We start from the raw sequence: 19,889 nt of genomic DNA on the forward strand, positions 1-19,889 counted from the left end.
GAGTCTCGCTCAGTCACCCAGGCTGGAGTGCAGTGGGGCGATCTCGGCTCAGGCGCCCGCCACCACGCCCAGCTAATTTTTGTATTTTTAGTAGAGACAGGGTTTCGCCATGTTGGTCAGGCTGGTTTCGAACTGCAGACCTCAAGTGATCCGCCCACCTCGGCCTCCCAAAGTACTGGGATTACAGACGTGAGCCACCATTCCTGGCCAAGAAATCTTTTTTAAAGTTGTGAGTGAAGGAATCCTTCCAGATTATTAAAGGAATTTCTCAAGGAGTAACATAATTGCATGGTCTTACATGATAGAAGCTCAGAGACATTAAGGAGTCATATGAGTGATAAGACTTGGCCTTAAGCCAGGTGCAGTGGCTCACGCCTGTAATCCCAGCACTTTGGGAGGCTGAGGCGGGTGGATCGCCTGAGGTCAGAAGTTCGAGACCAGCCTGGCCAACATAGCGAAACCCCGTCTCAAGTAAAAATACAAAAAAAAAAATTAGCCGGGCGTGGTGGCGGGCACCCGTAATCCCAGCTACTCGGGAGGCTGAGGCAGGAGAATCGCTTGAACCCAGGAGGCAGGGGTTGTGGTGAGCCAAGATCTAACCACTGCACTCCAGCCTGGGCAACAAGAGCGAAATTCCATCTCAAAAAAAAAAAAGAGTTGGCCAAATACATTTCCCTGTGTATCAAAATCTGTCAGCCAAGACGGGCATGGTAGCTCATGCCTGTAATCCCAGCACTTTGGGAGGCCGAGGCGGGTGGATCACCTAAGGTCAAGAGTTCGAGACCAGCCTGACCAACATGGAGAAACCCCGTCTCTACTAACCACCTGGTACAGAATAGACCTGTCATCAAAGGAGCTATAGATATTATGGAAACGGGAACAGGTGTGCCTGAACCAATTTCTGGTACCTATACTGATCTTAGTATGATTTCCAATGGTCTTGGCCTTCAAAAGCCAATGGACATCGGTAAGACTATAGATGAAAAAAAAAACAGTGGACATTATTTCATAACTACCATTCTTCATATGAGGTGGGAGATCCACTTTTTCTAATTCTTCATGGCCACTTCCCTCACAATACAGATGATTTTGCCCAGATACTTTTTTTTCTCATGCTTCCCTTACAATTGGTGCAATACCCAAGGACAGAAGGTCGTTAAGTTGGCTTGGATAACAAGATATGGGCATGAATATTAAAAAACTGTGCTCCAAAATATCAAAATGGTATCCTTTATTGACTCTGAAAGCAGTAGCTCTAGGCAGAATGCTGTCTTTGACCAATCCTCTAATGCTTCTCAGTTGCTAAAGATTTTTTGGGTAGTAAAAAAACAAAACAAAACAAAACAAAACCTTCTGTACAGAAACTAGTTTTTCTTACTTTAGTTTTGGCCCAAAGGTAAGGGGGCAGGCTAACTCCAAATTCAACAGCTTCAAATCTTTTTTGGAATCAGGTAGGATTTTAAAAACAAAACAAAAGCATAACCAAAGCAATACCCCAAATGTCTTCCAACTTCTGTGGTGCACTGTTAACTATTACTACTACTACTGGGGTCAGAATTGAGTATAAAATGAATCCCAAAGAGGCTTCTTCATTATCTTTGATTTAATTCCCTAAGAGGAGAGTATCTACTAATGTTTGGGATACAATCAGAAATGACACATGGAGTATGAATAGCTTTGATACATGCATATATTTAATAATGAAACAATTCATCAACAGCAAAAAGAAAGTAGAAAATTTCATAAGACCTCAGTGCTGTGGAAGAGAATGGGACATCAAGGAAAAAAGATATATACAGCAACCAACCCAGAAGGCTGCATGATGAGTGAAGCAAAGGCAAATTTGGCTAAGATAGTATTGTATGCTCTGAAAAGAGAATGGCTGGACAGGTGCCCACTTATCTGCCTGCTTACTAGCAGGCCGCCTTACTGTGTGCCTCATGGAATGGAGGCAAAAAGCCAGGGAAAGGTGGGAGGGGAGAAGGAAAAGAACAGTGTAAAACCCAGGGTAGACAAACGAGAGGGGCAGAACTGCAAAGAGAGGACTCTAAAGTCTTTTGTTTCCTTTAAAGTGTAAAATAAACCTTAAGTTTTTAACGATGTCAGTGAAATTTAATGAACACATAATGAGTAGCACTAGGCACTGTAAAGGAATGATAGGGGGAGTAATTTATAAAAATAAAGGAATGACATGGATCCTGCTCTCAAGGAGCTTACAACTTATATGGAAAGAAGATTCCACACAAAAACAACTGCAAACCATATTTACATAGTAACATACATAAAAATAAATATACATATAAATATACGTATGAATAACCAACATATGAAAACTAAGGAATATTGTGTTAATAATTGCTTAGAAGTACCTAAGTCTGTTACTAAAGAAAAGATTTTTGGACTTTTAAGTATAGTTAGTGGAGAGTAGGGCATGTGCAAAGGTATGGAACTAGGAATAAATACGTCACATTCAGTAAGTAGATTAGCCTGATTGGAGTAGAAAGTCTAGGTCTAGTTAAGAAGGGAGTTTGATGAAACAGTAGAAGTCTATCTGGTGAAAGACATTACAATGTTAGATCTGGTCCCTAAAATAAAATGAACAGGGAACAAATGTTTTCTTTAGGTAATAATAAGTGGCCACACGTCCCTGACCAACTTCACTGCTCTTAAAAGTTTTGAAGTTACACTAAGAGATAGAAGCTAATAATAGGATAGTAGAGAAGTACTCAGTGCTCTTGGGCAAGTAGAGGGAACTGCCTTCTACAAGAATTCTTAGGAAGCGGCAAGTAGACCCCCAAAGGCAAGAAAGAAAAAAACTCAATGAAATTCTGAGGCAGAGGATCTATCAACCAAAGGCCAACTAGATCTAGGTAATTGCAAGTGTTCAAGCAGAATGTCTTTGACCCTAATTCTTAGTGGGGAGCGGATTGTATATGCTTATGAAATTATTTATTTAGGCCGGGCATGGTGGCTCACGCCTGTAACCCAGCACTTTGGGAGGCCAAGGCGGGTGGATCACGAGGTCAAGAGATCAAGACCATCCTGGCCTACGTGGTGAAACCCCGTCTCTACTAAAAATACAAAAATGAGTCAGGCATGGTGGCACACGCCTGTAGTCCCAGCTACTGGGGAGGTTGAGGCAGGAGAACTGCTTGAACCTGGAAAGTGGAGATTGCAGTGAGCCGAGATCATGCCACTGCACTCCAGTCTGGAGACAGAGTGAGACTCCGTCCCAAAAAAAAAAAAAAAAATTATTTATTTATTTGAGACAGAGTTTTGCTCTTGTTGCCCAGGCTGCAGTGCAATGGCGTGACCTTGGCTTAGTGCAACCTTCACCTCCTGGGTTCAAGCAATTCTCCTGCCTTGGCCTCCCGAGTACCTGGGATTACAGGCATGCACCACCACACCTAGCTAATTTTGTATTTTCAGTTGAGATGGCGTTTCTCCAAGTTGGTCAGGCTGGTCTCGAACTCTTGACCTCAGGTGATCTGCCCACCTTGGCCTCCCCAAGTGCTAGGATTACAGGCATGAGCCATGGTGCCCTGCCATGAAATTATTTTTTAACTACTGTGATAATCAACTTTGATCCTAACAATTTAAGAAATTAGTATAGGAGGATAAGAAGAACCCTAATCTATAGGGAATGCTCATGTCCCTGAAGGAGGACAGGTCAGTAAGGGCCCAAATTCTCTCCTGGTCTTTAGGTGGAAAGGCAAAACATCACACTTTAAAAAGAGGCTGCTCTCAGCCAAAGCAAGAAAGATCTCTTTCATTAAGCCTATTGATCTGAAGCTATTCCAGGAAGGAAAAAAAAGTTCAAGCCAGATGTTCAGCAGCAGCCAGAGTTGGACCCTATGTCACGAGAGTTCCGCTGGGAGGCACTGGGTCCCACTGATGTGGAAATTGACTGTTGGGGCCCAATCTTGATGCCATTTGCCTGTAAAAGAAAAGAGGCAATAGTTCCCACCTCAGTGTTAAAGTGAATGAGAGACAGGAGGGGGCTATCTCTGCTTGTATCCCAGGGTAGAAAGAAAACAGAAAGGGGAGAAAGGAGAAATCATTAATTATATTTTCTAAAAGCAGATTTGACCTTGGTAGGTAACCAGATGCCCTAGCCACACTGATGTGGAACAATAATCTGTGACAGTAAGAATAAGATGACTACCTGTGGTCTAAATATCCTAGTTGACTAGAAGTGGCTTTTGTGCACTTTTTTTTTCCTTGAGGAAATGAGGTCTCCCTATGTTGCCCAGGCTGCAGTCCAGTGGCTATTCACAGGTATGATCAGTGTGCACTATAGCCTTAAACTTCTGGCCTCGAGTGATCCTGCCTCAGCCTCCCAAGTAGCTGAGACTACGTGTGCGCCACTGCACCCCTGTGCTCATTTTAGAGACGGAGTCTCTCTTTGTTGCCCAGACTGGTCTCAAAGTCCTGGCTTCAAGCAATCTCCGCAGCTCAGCCTCTCAAAGTGCTGAGATTATAAGCATGAGCCACCACACCTGGCCCCTGTGCTCATTTTTAAGGGACAATGTTATACTTAAATGTCATAGCTATGTGCAGAATTAGGGTGTGATTAGGTAAGAGTGGAGGAGGCAAAGAGCAGAAGTAGCATATGATTCTTTTTGTTTTGTTCCAGAGTTTACTTTATAGAAATTACTCTCCTAAGTAATTATGAATTATACCTCCCTTATGTTCTAGAATAGTAAAAAACTGAGGTTGACAAGAAAATCTCCCATATTGTATAAGTCTTTTAGATCACCAATAATCTCTTTAAGCATTCTGAGTGTCAGACTTGAGGAAAACAGAAAATGATGACAGGTCTCTGTGTACCTAGATTTAAAAAAAAAAAAAAAAAAGGTTGAATTGGCAGAGCTTTTAAATTGTATAATGATAGATGGGGAATGTAAGCATTCCATTCTAGGGAACCTCCAGTTGTATTCAGAACAAGCCAAAGTTAACTGCCAGCACTTCTACCCTTTCTTACCTCATTGTGGACATCAAATAAACCCTGCTGGATCTTCCTATATATTTCTTTGGCTGTGTTAATGAAGGCCTGAAAAAGACATAAGTCATATCATCAGTCTCAAGTTCAGGTAGAGAAATGAGGGAAAGAGAATATTAATTATTATTCGTATTTGAATTTCTAAGGTGAATTAGGAACCATTAGAAGACAGTAAGAAACATAGAAGGTCGGCTGGGTGCAGTGGCTCATGCCTGTAATCCCAGCACTTTGGGAGGCCGAGGTGGGCAGGTCACTTGAGGTCAGGAGTTCAACACCAGCCTGCCCAACATGGTGAAACCCCGTCTCCACTAACAATACAAAAATCAGCCGGGCGTGGTGGCGCATGTCTGTAATTCCAGTTACTCGGGGGCTGAGGCATGAAAATCGCTTAAACCCAGGAGCGCAGGTTGCAGTGAGCTGAGATCACACCACTGCACTCCAGCCTGGGCAACAGAACGAGACTCAGTCTAAAAAAAAAAAAAATCAAAAAAGAAAAAAAACATAGAAGGTCCCCCAAATGTCCTTGTAAAAGCCATTAAGAGTAGTTTCAAAAACAAAAGGATTATGTGGTATTCTGGTACTGACCCAAGATGTTCCTAGGTTGGCACCTTCTACAAATAAAACAAACATACTCTATTCTCCACTAGTTACTGAAGATACCATCAACACCAGGCCTAGGAATGACTACAGTAGAACCCATTAGACATTCCAACCAGAGTGATTTACTAATAACAAGTGTGGTGTCTAATCCACACTTGCCAACTAATGTTACCCAAAGCAAAAGTAAAACCTTGGGAATCAGGGTAAAAGAAAATGGGACAATTCCTTTAAAAGGAATGAGACATGTAGTCACTACGATCACAAGACATTCTTGCTTTTTTTTTTTGGAGATGGAGTTTCGCTCTGTTGCCTAGGCTGGAGTGCAGTGGCGGGATCTCAGTTCACTACAACCTCCGCCTCCTGGGTTCAAGTAATTCTCCTGCCTCAGCCTCCCGAGTAACTGGGACTGCAGACACACGCCGCCATGACCGGCTAATTTTTTGTATTTTAGTAGAGATGGGGTTTCACCATATTGCCTAGGCTGGTCACAAACTCCTAAGCTCAGGCAATCTGCCTGCCTTGGCCTCCCAAAACGCTAGGATTACAGGCATGAGCCACTGCGCTCGGCCAAGACATCCTTTCTTTACCCATTTCTTATAGGAGAAGAGAATTCTGAATACAAGGACAAATAATGGTGTAATCTCTAAAGAGCTTTCCCCACTGTTTTCCAAATAGTACCTCTTCAACATTGCAGGCTGTTTTGGCTGAAGTTTCCATGAATATAAGTCCATGCTCCCTAGCAAAGGCCTCTCCTTCTTCTCTCTTCACATCCCTGCGGGACTCTAGGTCACTGCAAGAGATTAATTAAGGAGAAAACTAAAAAAAAGATCCAAGTGAAAGAGGAAATTCTATTTCTAAAAGAATTCCATTGTGCTTTCAACTGCCAGTTATTTCATAAAGAATGTAGATCCTACATGATACTCTCTTATATAGAGTTACTGATTTTTGTAGCATCTTGGAAAATATTCTTTAGTTTTGGGACAGCTGCTGCATAGTTGAAGATAATACCTCACTCTATTACAGAGAAAATGGCTTATCAAGGGTTAGGCAAGCCCCCATAGTTACACAAAGCTTATGCTCTATTGCTTGTTTTTCCATTGAGATCAAGGAGAACAAAGTATAGATGAGGAAAAAAAAAAAACTTGGCTGCGCACAGTTGCTCATGCCTCTAATCCCAGCTCTTTGGGATGCCGAGGCAGGTGGATCACGAGGTCAGGAGTTCGAGACCAGCCTGGCCAAGATGGTGAAATCCCATCTCTACTAAAAATACAAAAATTAGCTGAGTATGGTGGCAGGCGCCTGTAATCCCAGCTACTCGGGAGGCTGAGGCAGGAGAATTGCTTGAACACGGGAGGCGGAGGTTGCAGTAAGCTGAGATCGCGCCATTGCACTCCAGCCTCAGCGACAGAGCAAGACTGTATCTTGGGGGGGAAAAAAAAAGGAAAACTCTAGTTACTAGAAAGCAGAAACAAAGTCATAAGATGTCCCATCCAGCAGTGATGAGCATCTTCCTTTTTTACTGGAATCAATCCACAAGAAGAGAATGAGCCAGGAATAAGGAAAACACAGTTGTCTTAATTCTCACTGGTTTCGTTACTAGTGCACATAAAAGCAGCTTGCCACCAGGGAATTCAGAGAAAGTGATATGGATAAAATTAGGTGAAAAAAAGATAAGAGCTAAGGACTGAAAAAGGGAATAAAAATGGCAACAAAAGACTTTATGAAAAACAGGATAAAAGTCTGAAGAGCTGGGCGTGGTGGCTCATGTCTATAATCCCAGCACTGTGGGAGGCTGAGGCAGGAGGATTACTTGAGCCCAGGAGTTTAAGACCAGCCTGCACAATACAGTGAGACCCTGTCTCTACAAAAATTTAAAAATCAGCAGAGCGTGGTGACACATGCCTGTAGTACCAGCTACGTGAGAGGCTGAGGTGAGAGGATCTCTTGAGCCCTGGAAACAGGTTGCCGTGAGCTGAGCACGTCACTGTACTCCAGCCTGGGCAACAGCATGAGACCTTGTCGCAAAAAAAACAAAACCAAAAAAAAACTGAAGAATAAGGCAAGGTTGGGCTGTTTGTGATTCGTATTTTTCAATTTGAAAATTTTCATTTGGGAGGTTTCCAGTTTCCCAACTCCTTGGAAAAGAAGTGTAAGACCATTAAAGAACAACAAATCTACAACATTTTAATTTATTATACCATCAGCTGTGTGAAGACCAGGGAAGAACTGTCTAAATGTCAACCCTCCCAAATCTGTACCTCTAGCCCAGATGCTTGACTAAGCACCAGATTTGTACATTTGTGAATTCTTCATTTCCACACTGATACATAAAACGGACTTCAAACTTAACACATCAAAATGGAACTTCTTTTCCCCCAGCCTGTGTTTGCTGCAGGCTTCTGTATCTCAGTAAATGGCATAAGCCAAAAACCAAAGTGTTATTATTGATACCCTTTCCTCCCTACTCCAAATATCTAATCCATTCCAAAGTGAAGTACTTCCAATATGTACCTTAAAATCATCCTTTCTTTCTCTTTCCAGGGTCACTTCCTAGACCAAGCCACCATTCTTTCTCATGTAGACTATTGCAACTGGGATCCTACTTCAGCTCTTGTTCTCCTCCAGTGATCTTTTAAAATCTGATCAAGCTACTTCTCTACTTAAAACTTTAAAATGCTTCCAGTGTATTTATTTATTATTATTTTTAATCCCCCATCTCCCAAGCTTCAATTTCCATGTATTTAGAATAAAATCCAAAACCCTTACTCAGGCCTCTAAGGTGCTATAAAATCTGGTCCCTACCTACTTTTCCAACCTCATCTTGCACTATTCCCTCTTGATTTAGTCCAATCATACTAGGTTTCTTTCAATAAACGTGTCAAGCTTCTTCCAAGTTCAAGGCGTTTGTATAGTTTGTTCCCCCCCAAGTAATACCCTTTTAAAATATCTTTGCCCAGCAGGCTCTTGTCCATCCTTCAGATCCCAGCTTAATATCACTCCTAATCAAAAGTAGGTACCCTGTTATTCTTTCATAGCGCCATTTTTCCTCCATTGCATTTATCACAATTTACAATTTGATACAAATAATTTTACATTTAACATCTATGCCCCCACTAGACTGTAAGCTCCACAAGAGCAGGGGGACGACTTTTTTCCACCTTGCAAACTCAGAATCTGGCACAGTCGTTTTCAATAAATTGACTGATACACTAAAAATAATTAGCAGGCTGGGTGTGGTGGCTCATGCCTGTAATCCCAGTACTTTGGGAGGCCGAAGTGGGCGGATCACCTGAGGTCAGGAGTTCAAGACCAGCCTGACCAACATGGAGAAAACCCGTCTATACTAAAAATACAAAAAAATTAACTGGGCGTGGTGGCACATGCCTGTAATCCCAGCTACTTGGGAGACTGAGGCAGGAGAATCGCTTGAACCCAGGAGGTGGAGGTTGCGGTGAGACGAGATCACGCCATTGCACTCTAGCCTGGGTGACGAGTGAAACTCCATCTCAAAACAAACAAACAAAAACAAACGAACAAACAAAAAACCAATTAGCCTGTGGTCACAGTTCTCAAATAGTACACTCTGGGCACTACTACAAACTCACAAGGGTGCCATGGGATACCTTAAACTTTTGAGAAAAACACAGTAACACTCAACACAAGGATACTAAATGAATTACAAGCTTAAAACAGTTGCAATGTCAATATCAGACCATGATAAAATTCGTTCAATATCTTCATATCTCTGAGAAGCTGTTTTTGGCAGTTGCTGTTATAAAAAAGCAAGCACTACACAAAAATCAACATGGAATGGGAAATGAGAGTAGCAGTGTGCAATCGTGATTCCAAGGTTTGAGAAGCTATGCAGTGCCCAACAGACACATAGAGGTCTTTAGTAAGTAACTGTTGCTATTTAAGAATGAAATAATTTTTTTTTTTTTTGAGACAAAGTCTCACTCTGTCGCCCAGGCTGGAGTGCAGTGGCGCTATCTCAGCTCACTGCAACCTCTGCCTCCTGAGTTCAAGCAATTCTCCTGCCTCAAGCTCCCGAATAGCTGGGACCAGAGGTGCACACCACCACGCCTGGCTACTTTTTGTAGTTTTTCAGTAGAGACGGGGTTTCACCATATTGGCCAGGCTGGTTTTGAACTCCTGACCTTCCAGTCTACCTGCCTCGGCCTCCCAAAGTGCAAGGATTACGGGCGTGAGCCACCACGCCCGGCATATTTTTTCTTTTTTTTATACAGGGTCTCACTCCTGTTGCTGAGGCAGGAGTGCAGTGGTACAATTACAGCTTCATTGCAGCCTCGACCTCACAGGCCCAAGTGATCCTCCCACCTCATTTAAAAATTTTTTTGTATAAACAAGGTCTCACTATGTTGCCCAGGCTAGTCTTGAACTTATGGGCTCAAGCAATCCTTCCAGAGCTGGGATTACAGGCATACGCCACTGCGCCTGGCCTTTTTATTTTCAAACAGTTACTAAGCAGTCATAAAAAATACTCATGTTGTTTGGGTATAACTATTTAATAAAACTATTAGGTATTTCTTTTGGCCTATGGGTGTCAAGAAAAATTTACTGAGAATAACCAGTGTTGTTAAGGATGTAGAGAAACTGGAATCCTTGTACATTGCTGGAAAGAATGTAAAATGAGACTGCTGCTATGGAAAATGGTATGGTAGTTCCTCAAAAAATAAAAGACAGAATTACCATATGATCCAGCAATCCCACTTCTGGGCATATACCCAAAAGAATTCAGAGCTGGGACTTGAACAGATCCATGTTCATAGCAGCATTATTCACAATAGTCAAAGGATGGCAGCAACCCAAGTGTCCATGGACAGATGGATAAACAAAATGTGGTATATGCATACAATGAATATTACTCATCTTTAAAAAGGAAGGAAATTCTGACACATGCTACAATATGGATAAACCTCGAAGACATTATGCTAAGTGAAATAAGCCAGTCATAAAAGCACAAGTATTACATGAGTCTACTTGTATGAGGTACCAGTAGTAGTCAAATTCATAGAGAAAGTAGAATGATGGTTGTCAGGGGCTGAGGGATGATGGGGATGGGGGAGGGAAGATGGGGAGTTACTGTTGAATGTGTATAGAGTTTGAGAAGATGAAAAAGTTCTGGAGATGGATGTTGGTGATGGCTGTGGAACAATGGATATTCTTAATGCTACAGAACTGTATGCTTAAAAATAGTTAAAATGGTAAATTTTGTGTCATATATATTTTATCACAACAAAATTTTTTTTTTTACTGAAACACTAAGACCACTATAAACTGAGAAAGTTTGGGGATGAAGATATTCAACATGCATAGAGTACCTAGATGACTCCTGTTAACTATTATTCACATGGATACAATTTTACCTCTTATTCCCAATGAGCATGATAACCATGTTGGAACTAGAGTGCTGCCGGGCATCCTCTAACCATGAGGTCAGGTGGTTGAAGGTTTCACGCCTACAGCAGAAAAATTTAGAATGTGGATCAGAGACACATTTCAAAAGGCCAAAACAACTCCAAGTGTATAGGAAAAGAGGGGAAGCCATATGTGTAAAGAAAAATATTAGAGAGGCCATTCCTAGTTAACATCCTTAACAGAATCAGTAGATAGAAAAAAAAAAAAAGCTTTAGAGGATGTAGGGAAGAATCTCCCTCCCATGCACCAGATCTGGCTCACCTTGTAATGTCGTACACCAGCAGTGCTCCAGCTGCTCCCCTGTAGTAGGAACGGGTGATAGAACGGAAGGATTCTTGCCCAGCCTTTCCCGCCAACGTGGCAACAAAAAATCCCAACAAAACCAGGTTATTTCCACAGAACGGACTTGATCACATGCCACCCTAATACAAAGGACTTAACTAAAACAAGAATTTCTATTACGAAAAGAGAATTAGGGAAAGAAAACATGCCTGCCCGAGAAGAAACCCAAGTGGGAAATCAGTATTTTTCTATGGGAATGCATTGATATTTTGGGCAGTCACTTACTCTTCCTGAGAGACTGTCCATCAGATTAGTGGATGTTTAGCATCCTGGATCCCAGTCACTAAATACCCGTGGCACCCCACAGTCAGCATGATAAAGACGATGAAGACATTTGCATACATTTCCCAATATCCTCATGAAAGAACAACTGGAAATAGGACTGGAAACGGAGTGTATGTCATTTTTTTCAATCCCAAATATGATATTGAACACACCATATTAATCTTTCTGTTCCTATTTCTTTATCTGTAAAAAGGAAAGTTATCATAGAATGCCAAAACCTGGTCTAATAGAAATTTCATTCCAATGAATCAATATAAAAATTAGATTAAAAGCACGTCAACTGATTATCTTCTAACTGACCTTTAGTGTTCCACTAATAATGCAGGACTACCTAGATGTCCCTTGCTGGGCTTCTGTCATGGGAAATAGGAATAAGGAACAGAGAAAGAAGCCCAGGGCCCAGCATAGAGTTTTCCTAGAAAAATCCAAATGTTCACACTCTAATCTCATTTCCAGTTGGACAAAGATATTAAGTTCTATTTAAAACTGAGTAATTTATTAATGCCCCCATAATACTGGGTACGTTTGCTTTCTTGATGGACTAGTTCTTTTTTTTTCCTTTAGGGAAAACAAAAACATTTTTTAAATAATGTGAATACCCTGTACATTGAATCTAGCCTATTAAGAAAGTTTTCACATTCTTGAAATAATTTATCCTTACATCCCTACATAACAGGAGGTAGGACTATAATTTATAGGTTACAAATGGGAGAATCATGATTAAGGATGTGGGAAAATAAATGGCTTTCTCATAGTGTAATACCAATAATAGTGGTAATACTAATTATAACACTGCAATAGTACTATAAACTACTTTTTGGCATATACAATGTGCTAGGAACTTTAAGAGATGATTACATATTATTTCATTTACTTCTCTTAGCAACCCTGGGTCCGATATTATTATTATTATTCCTTTTTTTTTTTTGAGAGGGAGTCTAACTCTGTTGCCCGGGCTGGAGTGCAGTGGCGCAATCTTGGCTCACTGCAACCTCCGCCTCCCAGGTTCAAGCAATTCTCCTTGTTTCAGCCTCCCAATTAGCTGGGATTACAGGCTCCCACCACCATGCCCGGCTAATTTTTTTGTATTTTTGGTAGAGATGGGCTTTTTTTTTGAGACGGAGTCTCGCTCTGTAGCCCAGGCCGGAGTGCAGTGGCGCGTGATCTCGGCTCACTGCAAGCTCCGCCTCCTGGGTTCACGCCATTCTCCTGTCTCAGCCTCCTGAGGAACTGGTACTACAGGCGCCCACCACCACGCCCGGCTAATTTTTTTTGTATTTTTAGTAGAGACAGGGTTTCACTGTGTTAGCCAGGATGGTCTCGATCTCCTGACCTCATGATCTGCCCGCCTCGGCCTCCCAAAGTGCTGGGATTACAGGCGTGAGCCACCGCGCCCGGCCGGGATGGGTTTTCACTATGTTGGCTAGGCTGGTCTTGAACTCCTGACCTCATGACCCGCCCGCCTCAGCCTCCCAAAGTGCTGGGATTACAGGCATGAGCCACCGCGCCTGGCCTATTATTCCCTTTTAAAAATGGGGAAAATGAGGCTCACACAAGTTTAATAAATGGCCCCAAATCATAAAGCTTATTAAGTGCTAGAGCCATAATTTAAACTTAGGATCTTAGTACTTCCTAGGACAAAAACTTGTCCTCTTAGCCACTATATCATATAACCTAAACTGGGGTTTGTAGGTGAGAAGAGAATTCCAGTATACTAACTCTAAGGTTAATTTTCCAACAACAGAAGAATCTCTTTCTATAAGAATCATAGAAACATTTGAGTGAGTTGCATAGCTGTTAGAGAATCAGAATCAGAAAATAAAAACTAATTCTAAAGTCCCCTGTCATAATACTAATAATATTTTAAGATTAAAAAAATACTTACAGTTTTATATTTACTCCCTAATGTCTTATGTTATTTGGGTCTTGTTTTCCTTTTAGCGCTCACTTTTTCTCCTCTTCTGCTATGGTTGTAAGCCTCCCTCTACTTCCCTCACAGCCTACCAAGAACTAAAAGGGAAAGTTTGAGGGAGGCACACATGATGGTTCAATCACATGGCAGCATTTAACTTTAGCAGCTGAAAATGCTATCAGTGGGTCATGAGAAAACCTTTTAAAATCAAATCACTCACCAGGCGCAGTGGCTTATGCCTGTAATCCCAGCACTTTGGGAGGCCAAGGCGGGCAGATCACGAGGTCAGGAGTTTGAGACCAGCCTGACCAACATGGTGAAACCCCGTCTCTGCTAAAAATACAAAAAAAAAAAAAAAAAAATTGGTGGGCGTGGTGGTGCACGCCTGTAATCCCAGCTACTCAGGAGGCTAAGGCAAGAGAACTGCTTGAGCCCGGGAGGCGGAGGCTGCAGTAAGCCGAGATGGCGCTATTGCACTCCAGCCTAGGCGACAGAGTGAGACTCTAACTTAAAAAAAAAAAAAAAAAAAATCACTCTACTTCATCTCAATCTAGTTCATGAGCCAAAGTTTGTGAACCAGTAAGCTAGAAAGAGTGAGCAGTTCAACTTGGGCTTGTCTATATCAGCCTCAGGTATCCTTGTCCATCCCCAGTAAAAAAATCTGAAGCAGCAGGCTGGGCACCGTGGATCATGCCTATAATCCCAGCACTTTGGGAGGCCAAGGTGGGCACATCACTTGAGCTCAGGAGTTTGAGACCAGCCTGGGCAACATGGTGAAACCACACCTCAAAAAAATACAAAAAATTAGCCAAGTGTGATGGCGCACATCTGTAGTCCCAGTTACTTGAGGGGCTGAGGTGGGAGGACTGCTTGAGCTGGAGAGGTTGAGGGTGCAGTGAGTGGAGATGGTGCCACTGCACTCCAGCTTGGGTAACAGAGCAAGACCCTGTCAAAAAAAAAAAAAAAAAAAAAAGAAAATCTGCAGCAGCAATGAACTAAGATGAAAGTTTTTTTTTTCTTTTTTGAGAGGGAGTCTCACTCTGTTGCCCAGGCTGGAGTGCAGTGGCATGATCCTGGCTCACTGCAACCTCCACCTCCCAGGTTCAAGTGATTCTCCTGCCTCAGCCTCCCCAGTAGCTGAGATTACAGGCGCCCGCCACCACACCTGGCTAATTTTTGTATTTTTAGTAGAGACGGGGTTTCACCTTGTTGGCCAGGCTGGTAACTCCTGACCTCAGGCGATCTGCCAGCCTCAGCCTCCCAAAGTGCTGGAATTACAGGCGTGAGCCACCACGCCCAGCCTAGATGAAGGTTTGATAAGATAATTAATAGCTTTCTAATCTCTCCCAAGTGGAAGCATCATACTATATTGTTTTAAGATATACAGTTTGAAGTATCAACTCCTAGAAAGTCAGATACACCATTTTCCTAAGAATCAAAATGCATTCCTTCCAATGAACGGTTTATTAAGGAAAAAAAAATTTTAACTGCATTCCAAAGTAAAATACAAACCAATCTGATATTATTTGATGAGTATTTTATATTACAGTAAAATACCTATTCATTAGCATGATTATTTAGGAATACGTATACACACACACACACACACACACACACACACACACACACACACACACACACACACGATTTTTTAAAATATGCATCTCTAAATCCATATAAATGCCAGAACAAAGACAACAAAAACCTTTGGACAACCTAATCTCTTTAAAATACCTATCACGGTAATCCCTAAACATTTTCATGTAGGATGGGTTTGAAAGTAAGTGAGAGAATGGGTCAATAAAGTGGGAAGCTAAGATGGGTAAACAACGGGCAGGAGATCAGGGCTGACAAGGGAGAAATGACCAGACTTACCCAAAAGGCGACAGACTAGATGGACACATTATTATAGATATGAATCTTTTAAAATTTTCAAAATAAATAGAAAACCACAGTGTTCTGAAACTGGTTCCTTTTTATGATTTAGCAAATATTAATCTCAAGACAATTTTAAGAGGGAAGAGAAAAGAACTAGGCCAGTTGGATGACCATGTAGTTCTTAAGGATTCTGTCCAAAGTCGTGGCTCTCAACTTTCTTTTTGTTTTTCTCTTTATGCTCTCTCAGCAGAAACAAGCTCTCAACTTTCTTACTTTCATGATCCAACCATGTCCCATGTGAGTGCTTAAAAACAAACAAACAAAAAGGCCATTGCCATGACCATTCCATTAAATGGCACTTATTGGGGTTTCTCCCCCCCGGCATCAAAACATTCATTTGGGCCAGGTGCCAAGGCTCATGCCTGTAATCCCAACCCTTTGGGAGGCTGAGGAGGGCGGATCACTTGAGTCCAGGAATTCGAGACCAGCCTGGGCAACATGTTGAAACCCCCGTCTCTACAAAAAAATACAAAAATTCCCCAGTGCAGGGGGGTGGGGGATAGATCTGTAGAGATAGACGGATAGATGGATAGATAGACAGACGAACTGAAGCTTCAACTACTTTTAAGACATACACTTGCGTGTGGTGAGGAGCACTGGGGAGGGAAGGAGAGGAAAGGGAGGAAAAGAAAAAAGGAAAAATAATTTGTATGATGTTTGTAGATATAATGGCTTTAGCTCTCAGTTCAGAGAAGAAACAGAATCACATAGTAAGAAGTAAGCAAAAAAAGTAAGAGATTTTAGCCGAATATTATGAACTATTTACTAGCTCCCTTTAACTAGAATGGAGACTAAGGTATTATTTTACTTAGGCGGAAAAAGGCACAAAGCAAATGAGATAATGCACATGAAAGCAATTTATCTGGATAGGGCAAAACTACACTAAGCCAAGCTAAATTTTGGCATTACTACATGTATCAAATTTGAAAATATGTACAAGCTTTTGACAGAATTTCCATTTCTGGGCAGGTATTCAACAAAAATTCTCAAACATTGGCATAAAGACTTTAGTAAATAAGAATGTTCAGGCTGGGCACTGCGGCTCACACCTGTAATCCCAGCATTTTGAGAGGCCTAGGTGGGTGGATCACCTGAGATCAGTTCAAGACCAGCCTGACCAACATGGCAAAACCCCATCTCTATTAAAAACACAAAAAACGCCCAGGAGCGGTGGCTCACACCTGTAATCCCGGCACTTTGGGAGGCTGAGGTGGGCGGATCACGAGGTCAGGAGATCGAGACCATGCTGGCTAACACGGTGAAACCCCGTCTCTACTAAAAATACAAAAAATTAGCCAGGCGTGGTGTCGGGCGCCTGTAGTCCCAGCTATTCGGGAGGCTGAGACAGGAGAATGGCATGAACCCGGGAGGCAGAGCTTGCAGTGAGCTGAGATCGCGCCACTGCACTCCAGCCTGGGTGACAGAGTAAGACTCTGTCTCAAAAAAAAAAATACAAAAAATACAAAAAACATTAGCCACATGTGGTGGTGGGTGCCTGTAATCCCAGCTACTCAGGAGGCTGAGGCTGGAGAATTGCTTGAACCCAGGAGGTGGAGGCTGTGGTGAGCCAAGATCACGCCATTGCATTCCAGCCTGGGTGACAAGAGTGAACCTCTGTCTCAAAAAAAAGAATGTTCAGTGAAATTTTGCAATAATTAAAAATTGGAAAACAACCCAAATTTCTATCAGTGGGATGATGGTTACATAAATTATGCTACTGACATTCCATGATTATGCAGTGGTTAAAAGGAATGAAATAGATCTATATGTACTGATATGGAAAGGTCTCCACAACATAGAGATTATTTAATATACAATCTAAGTCAGACAACTAGGTCTACTCTGTCATGATTCTATATATGTAAACACTAATAAAAACAAAACTACTACCACATATTTCTATGTGTTTACATGTATGTATCTAAATGCATAGAAAAAGTCTGAAAGCATACACATGGAATCATCAGTAATGATTTCCCTGCTAGGGTAGCAACCAAGACAGGAAGGGAGAAAGAGTTTATGTATAAAAAGGGGACATTTACTTTCTATTCTATAAATTTATATTGTTTCATTTTATTTTTACTAGAATAAACTATTGCTTGGATCGTTTACAACACAAAGATATAGCATCCAGAATTTGTAACTGTAGCAGATAGAATCAAAAGCTTCTCTCTTTGATTTCACCTTTCCCCTACTTTATCCACACCATTAGTCCCACCCTCATTGCCCCTTTCCTTTGCATCAGCTTTTCTTGTTATACTTGGATATTGGTCAGAGACTAAATTATTTTGTACTCTCACCGTATCCCAGATTTGCAGTTTGATTTGTTTTCCATCAATGTTGACCATACGAGCTCCAAACTCCACACCTGTCGGTAAAGACAGAGAGAAAGAATGTGATTCTCATGAACAGCAGCCACGTGGAGTGGGAGGTTCCTGCCTTTCCTCAATGTGTTATACCCATCCTTTGTCTGAACTCAATGCCACTAATTCCATTATTGCTGCCTATTTGCTCCAATTAATTTTGTGTTTCTTAAGGTTCTTCATTTCCCTTCCAGAATTAAAAAATTGTGCTAAATGACGTCAGGAATGTAACCAAAAAGCAGATATGGGAAAATAAAACCAATTAAGAAGTCAAATTTAAAAAGGTGAATACTTTTTTAGCAATGTTAGTTAATGCTTAAATTTGATTAGGTAACATTTAGTTTTGTAACTTTTCCAAAAAACTCCTAAAAATTCTGGAAATATTTCCTGACACTTTCTCAGTCACTTTTTAGTCTCTACTTAAAACAATATTTATTTTTTTGCAATTCCAGATCTTTTCATTAAGAAAAGAGCCTAAGAAATAGGTTCTCAGAAACAATACTTTTTTTTTTTTGAGATGGAGTCTCGCTCCGTCACCCAGGCTGGAGTGCAGTGGCGCGATCTCTCCTCACTGCAGCCTCCACCTCCTGAGTTCAAGTGATTCTTCTGCCTCAGCCTCCCAAGTAAGTACCTTACAGGCACACGCCACAACGCCCACCTAATTTTTTTAACAATACATTTTATATCTCCAATAATTGTCAGAGGCACAATTAAGCATTGTTGCCTTGTTAAGCATTGTATCATTAGCCCCTACCACAAAGTGAGAATTCGCTCAATATTCCCTTTAAAATACCTTTTGGTTGATATTGCCAAATCCTTTCCTAACCCCATCAATCATTTGACTCTAAATAAATCTCTTAGGAACAGTGGTAGCTTCAGATTTCCATACAGGTGGGACTTGGAAGTAGCAATATGGTAAGAATGGGGATGCATGGGTTTATTTACAAACTGCATTTACATGGCAAGAAAGCTAGTTTCATATATGTCGTTTATTTGGACTGGGGTTATGGAGATAAGGAAGAGGGGGTAGTTAAAAGCCTCTTCAGGCCATGCCTTATCACAAATGTGTGGGAAATGTTAATATTTTCCAGGATCCCCAGTGCGTTTGAGGAACTGTTAACACACTCTTTTATTTAAAAGGAAAGTTTTTAGTTTTATTTGCCTGTTAATTCTAAGGCAGGGATGCCTCTTCAATTTGCTTCTTCACCAATATAAAAAATGTCCATGTATTGGTGTTTACTTTTTAAAAATAAGGCTGGTATTAATTTATCTCAAAGCACAGATGAGTTTATAAATAAGCAGTTATGCTTTCGTGGGATTTTCCATAAACATACAAATTGTATTTGAAAAAAAACTGTATGACGAGTCTACACCTCACACTCTAAAAAGTTACCTTTCAAATATATACTCTCCCTTACACTACTCCCCACATATCAACGTTTGATTGGTCACTTCATTAACATAAGTTTGGACTAGTTTAAAGTAGTGAGGAGTAACTTTTTACTTCGAACACTTGTGCATTTACTTGAACAAGTAGATGCACTTACCTATTGTGAGGTCGTGTACAGGCTGGAACCGCTTATCTGTAAACTGCAGGAGGAGACATGACTTCCCCACACCTGAAAGAGAAAGCACACTCCCGGAGTCACGCAGCCCTGGAACACCTTCCAGAGTATGGACTTCCCGGACCAGAGAAGGGGGGCTCCCGAGCCCCGCCCCCGGCCGCCCCGAACCGCCCCGCCCGTCTCGAATCGCCCAGCCCACAAAGTGAGCCCCGCCCCCGCCACCCAATTTGGGAGCTTCGAATGCCCGCTCCAGCCTTGAAGGCGAACCACCTGAGGGTTACCTGTGTCTCCGATGATGATATACTTGAAGAGATAAGCATAAGTCATGGTGTCGCGTCCTCTGGGTTCCTGGTCCGCCCGACTTCTACAGCCACTTACCTCCGACCCCTCTAGCCACTCAATCTACCGATCTTCTTCTTCTCCCCCCGCCCCCCGCCCCTCCG

At 41.8% G+C, this 19,889-nt stretch overlaps 1 protein-coding gene across 1 annotated transcript; it reads right to left on the minus strand.

Moving 5' to 3' along the window:
• Positions 1 to 1,672: 1,672 nt before the first annotated feature.
• Positions 1,673 to 19,861, minus strand: RAB2B (RAB2B, member RAS oncogene family). Its single transcript, XM_054448261.1, has 8 exons — positions 19,728 to 19,861; positions 19,429 to 19,500; positions 17,819 to 17,886; positions 11,303 to 11,385; positions 10,990 to 11,082; positions 6,281 to 6,392; positions 4,985 to 5,053; positions 1,673 to 3,937 (listed from the first exon to the last, which is right to left on the minus strand). The coding sequence occupies exons 1-8, from the start codon at positions 19,771 to 19,773 to the stop codon at positions 3,830 to 3,832; spliced, it is 651 nt and encodes a 216-aa protein (XP_054304236.1). The 5' UTR covers positions 19,774 to 19,861; the 3' UTR covers positions 1,673 to 3,829.
• Between the last annotated feature and the right edge of the window lie 28 nt (positions 19,862 to 19,889).

The sequence above is a fragment of the Pongo pygmaeus genome, chromosome 15, assembly GCF_028885625.2.
Source record: "Pongo pygmaeus isolate AG05252 chromosome 15, NHGRI_mPonPyg2-v2.0_pri, whole genome shotgun sequence".
NCBI lineage: Eukaryota > Metazoa > Chordata > Mammalia > Primates > Hominidae > Pongo > Pongo pygmaeus.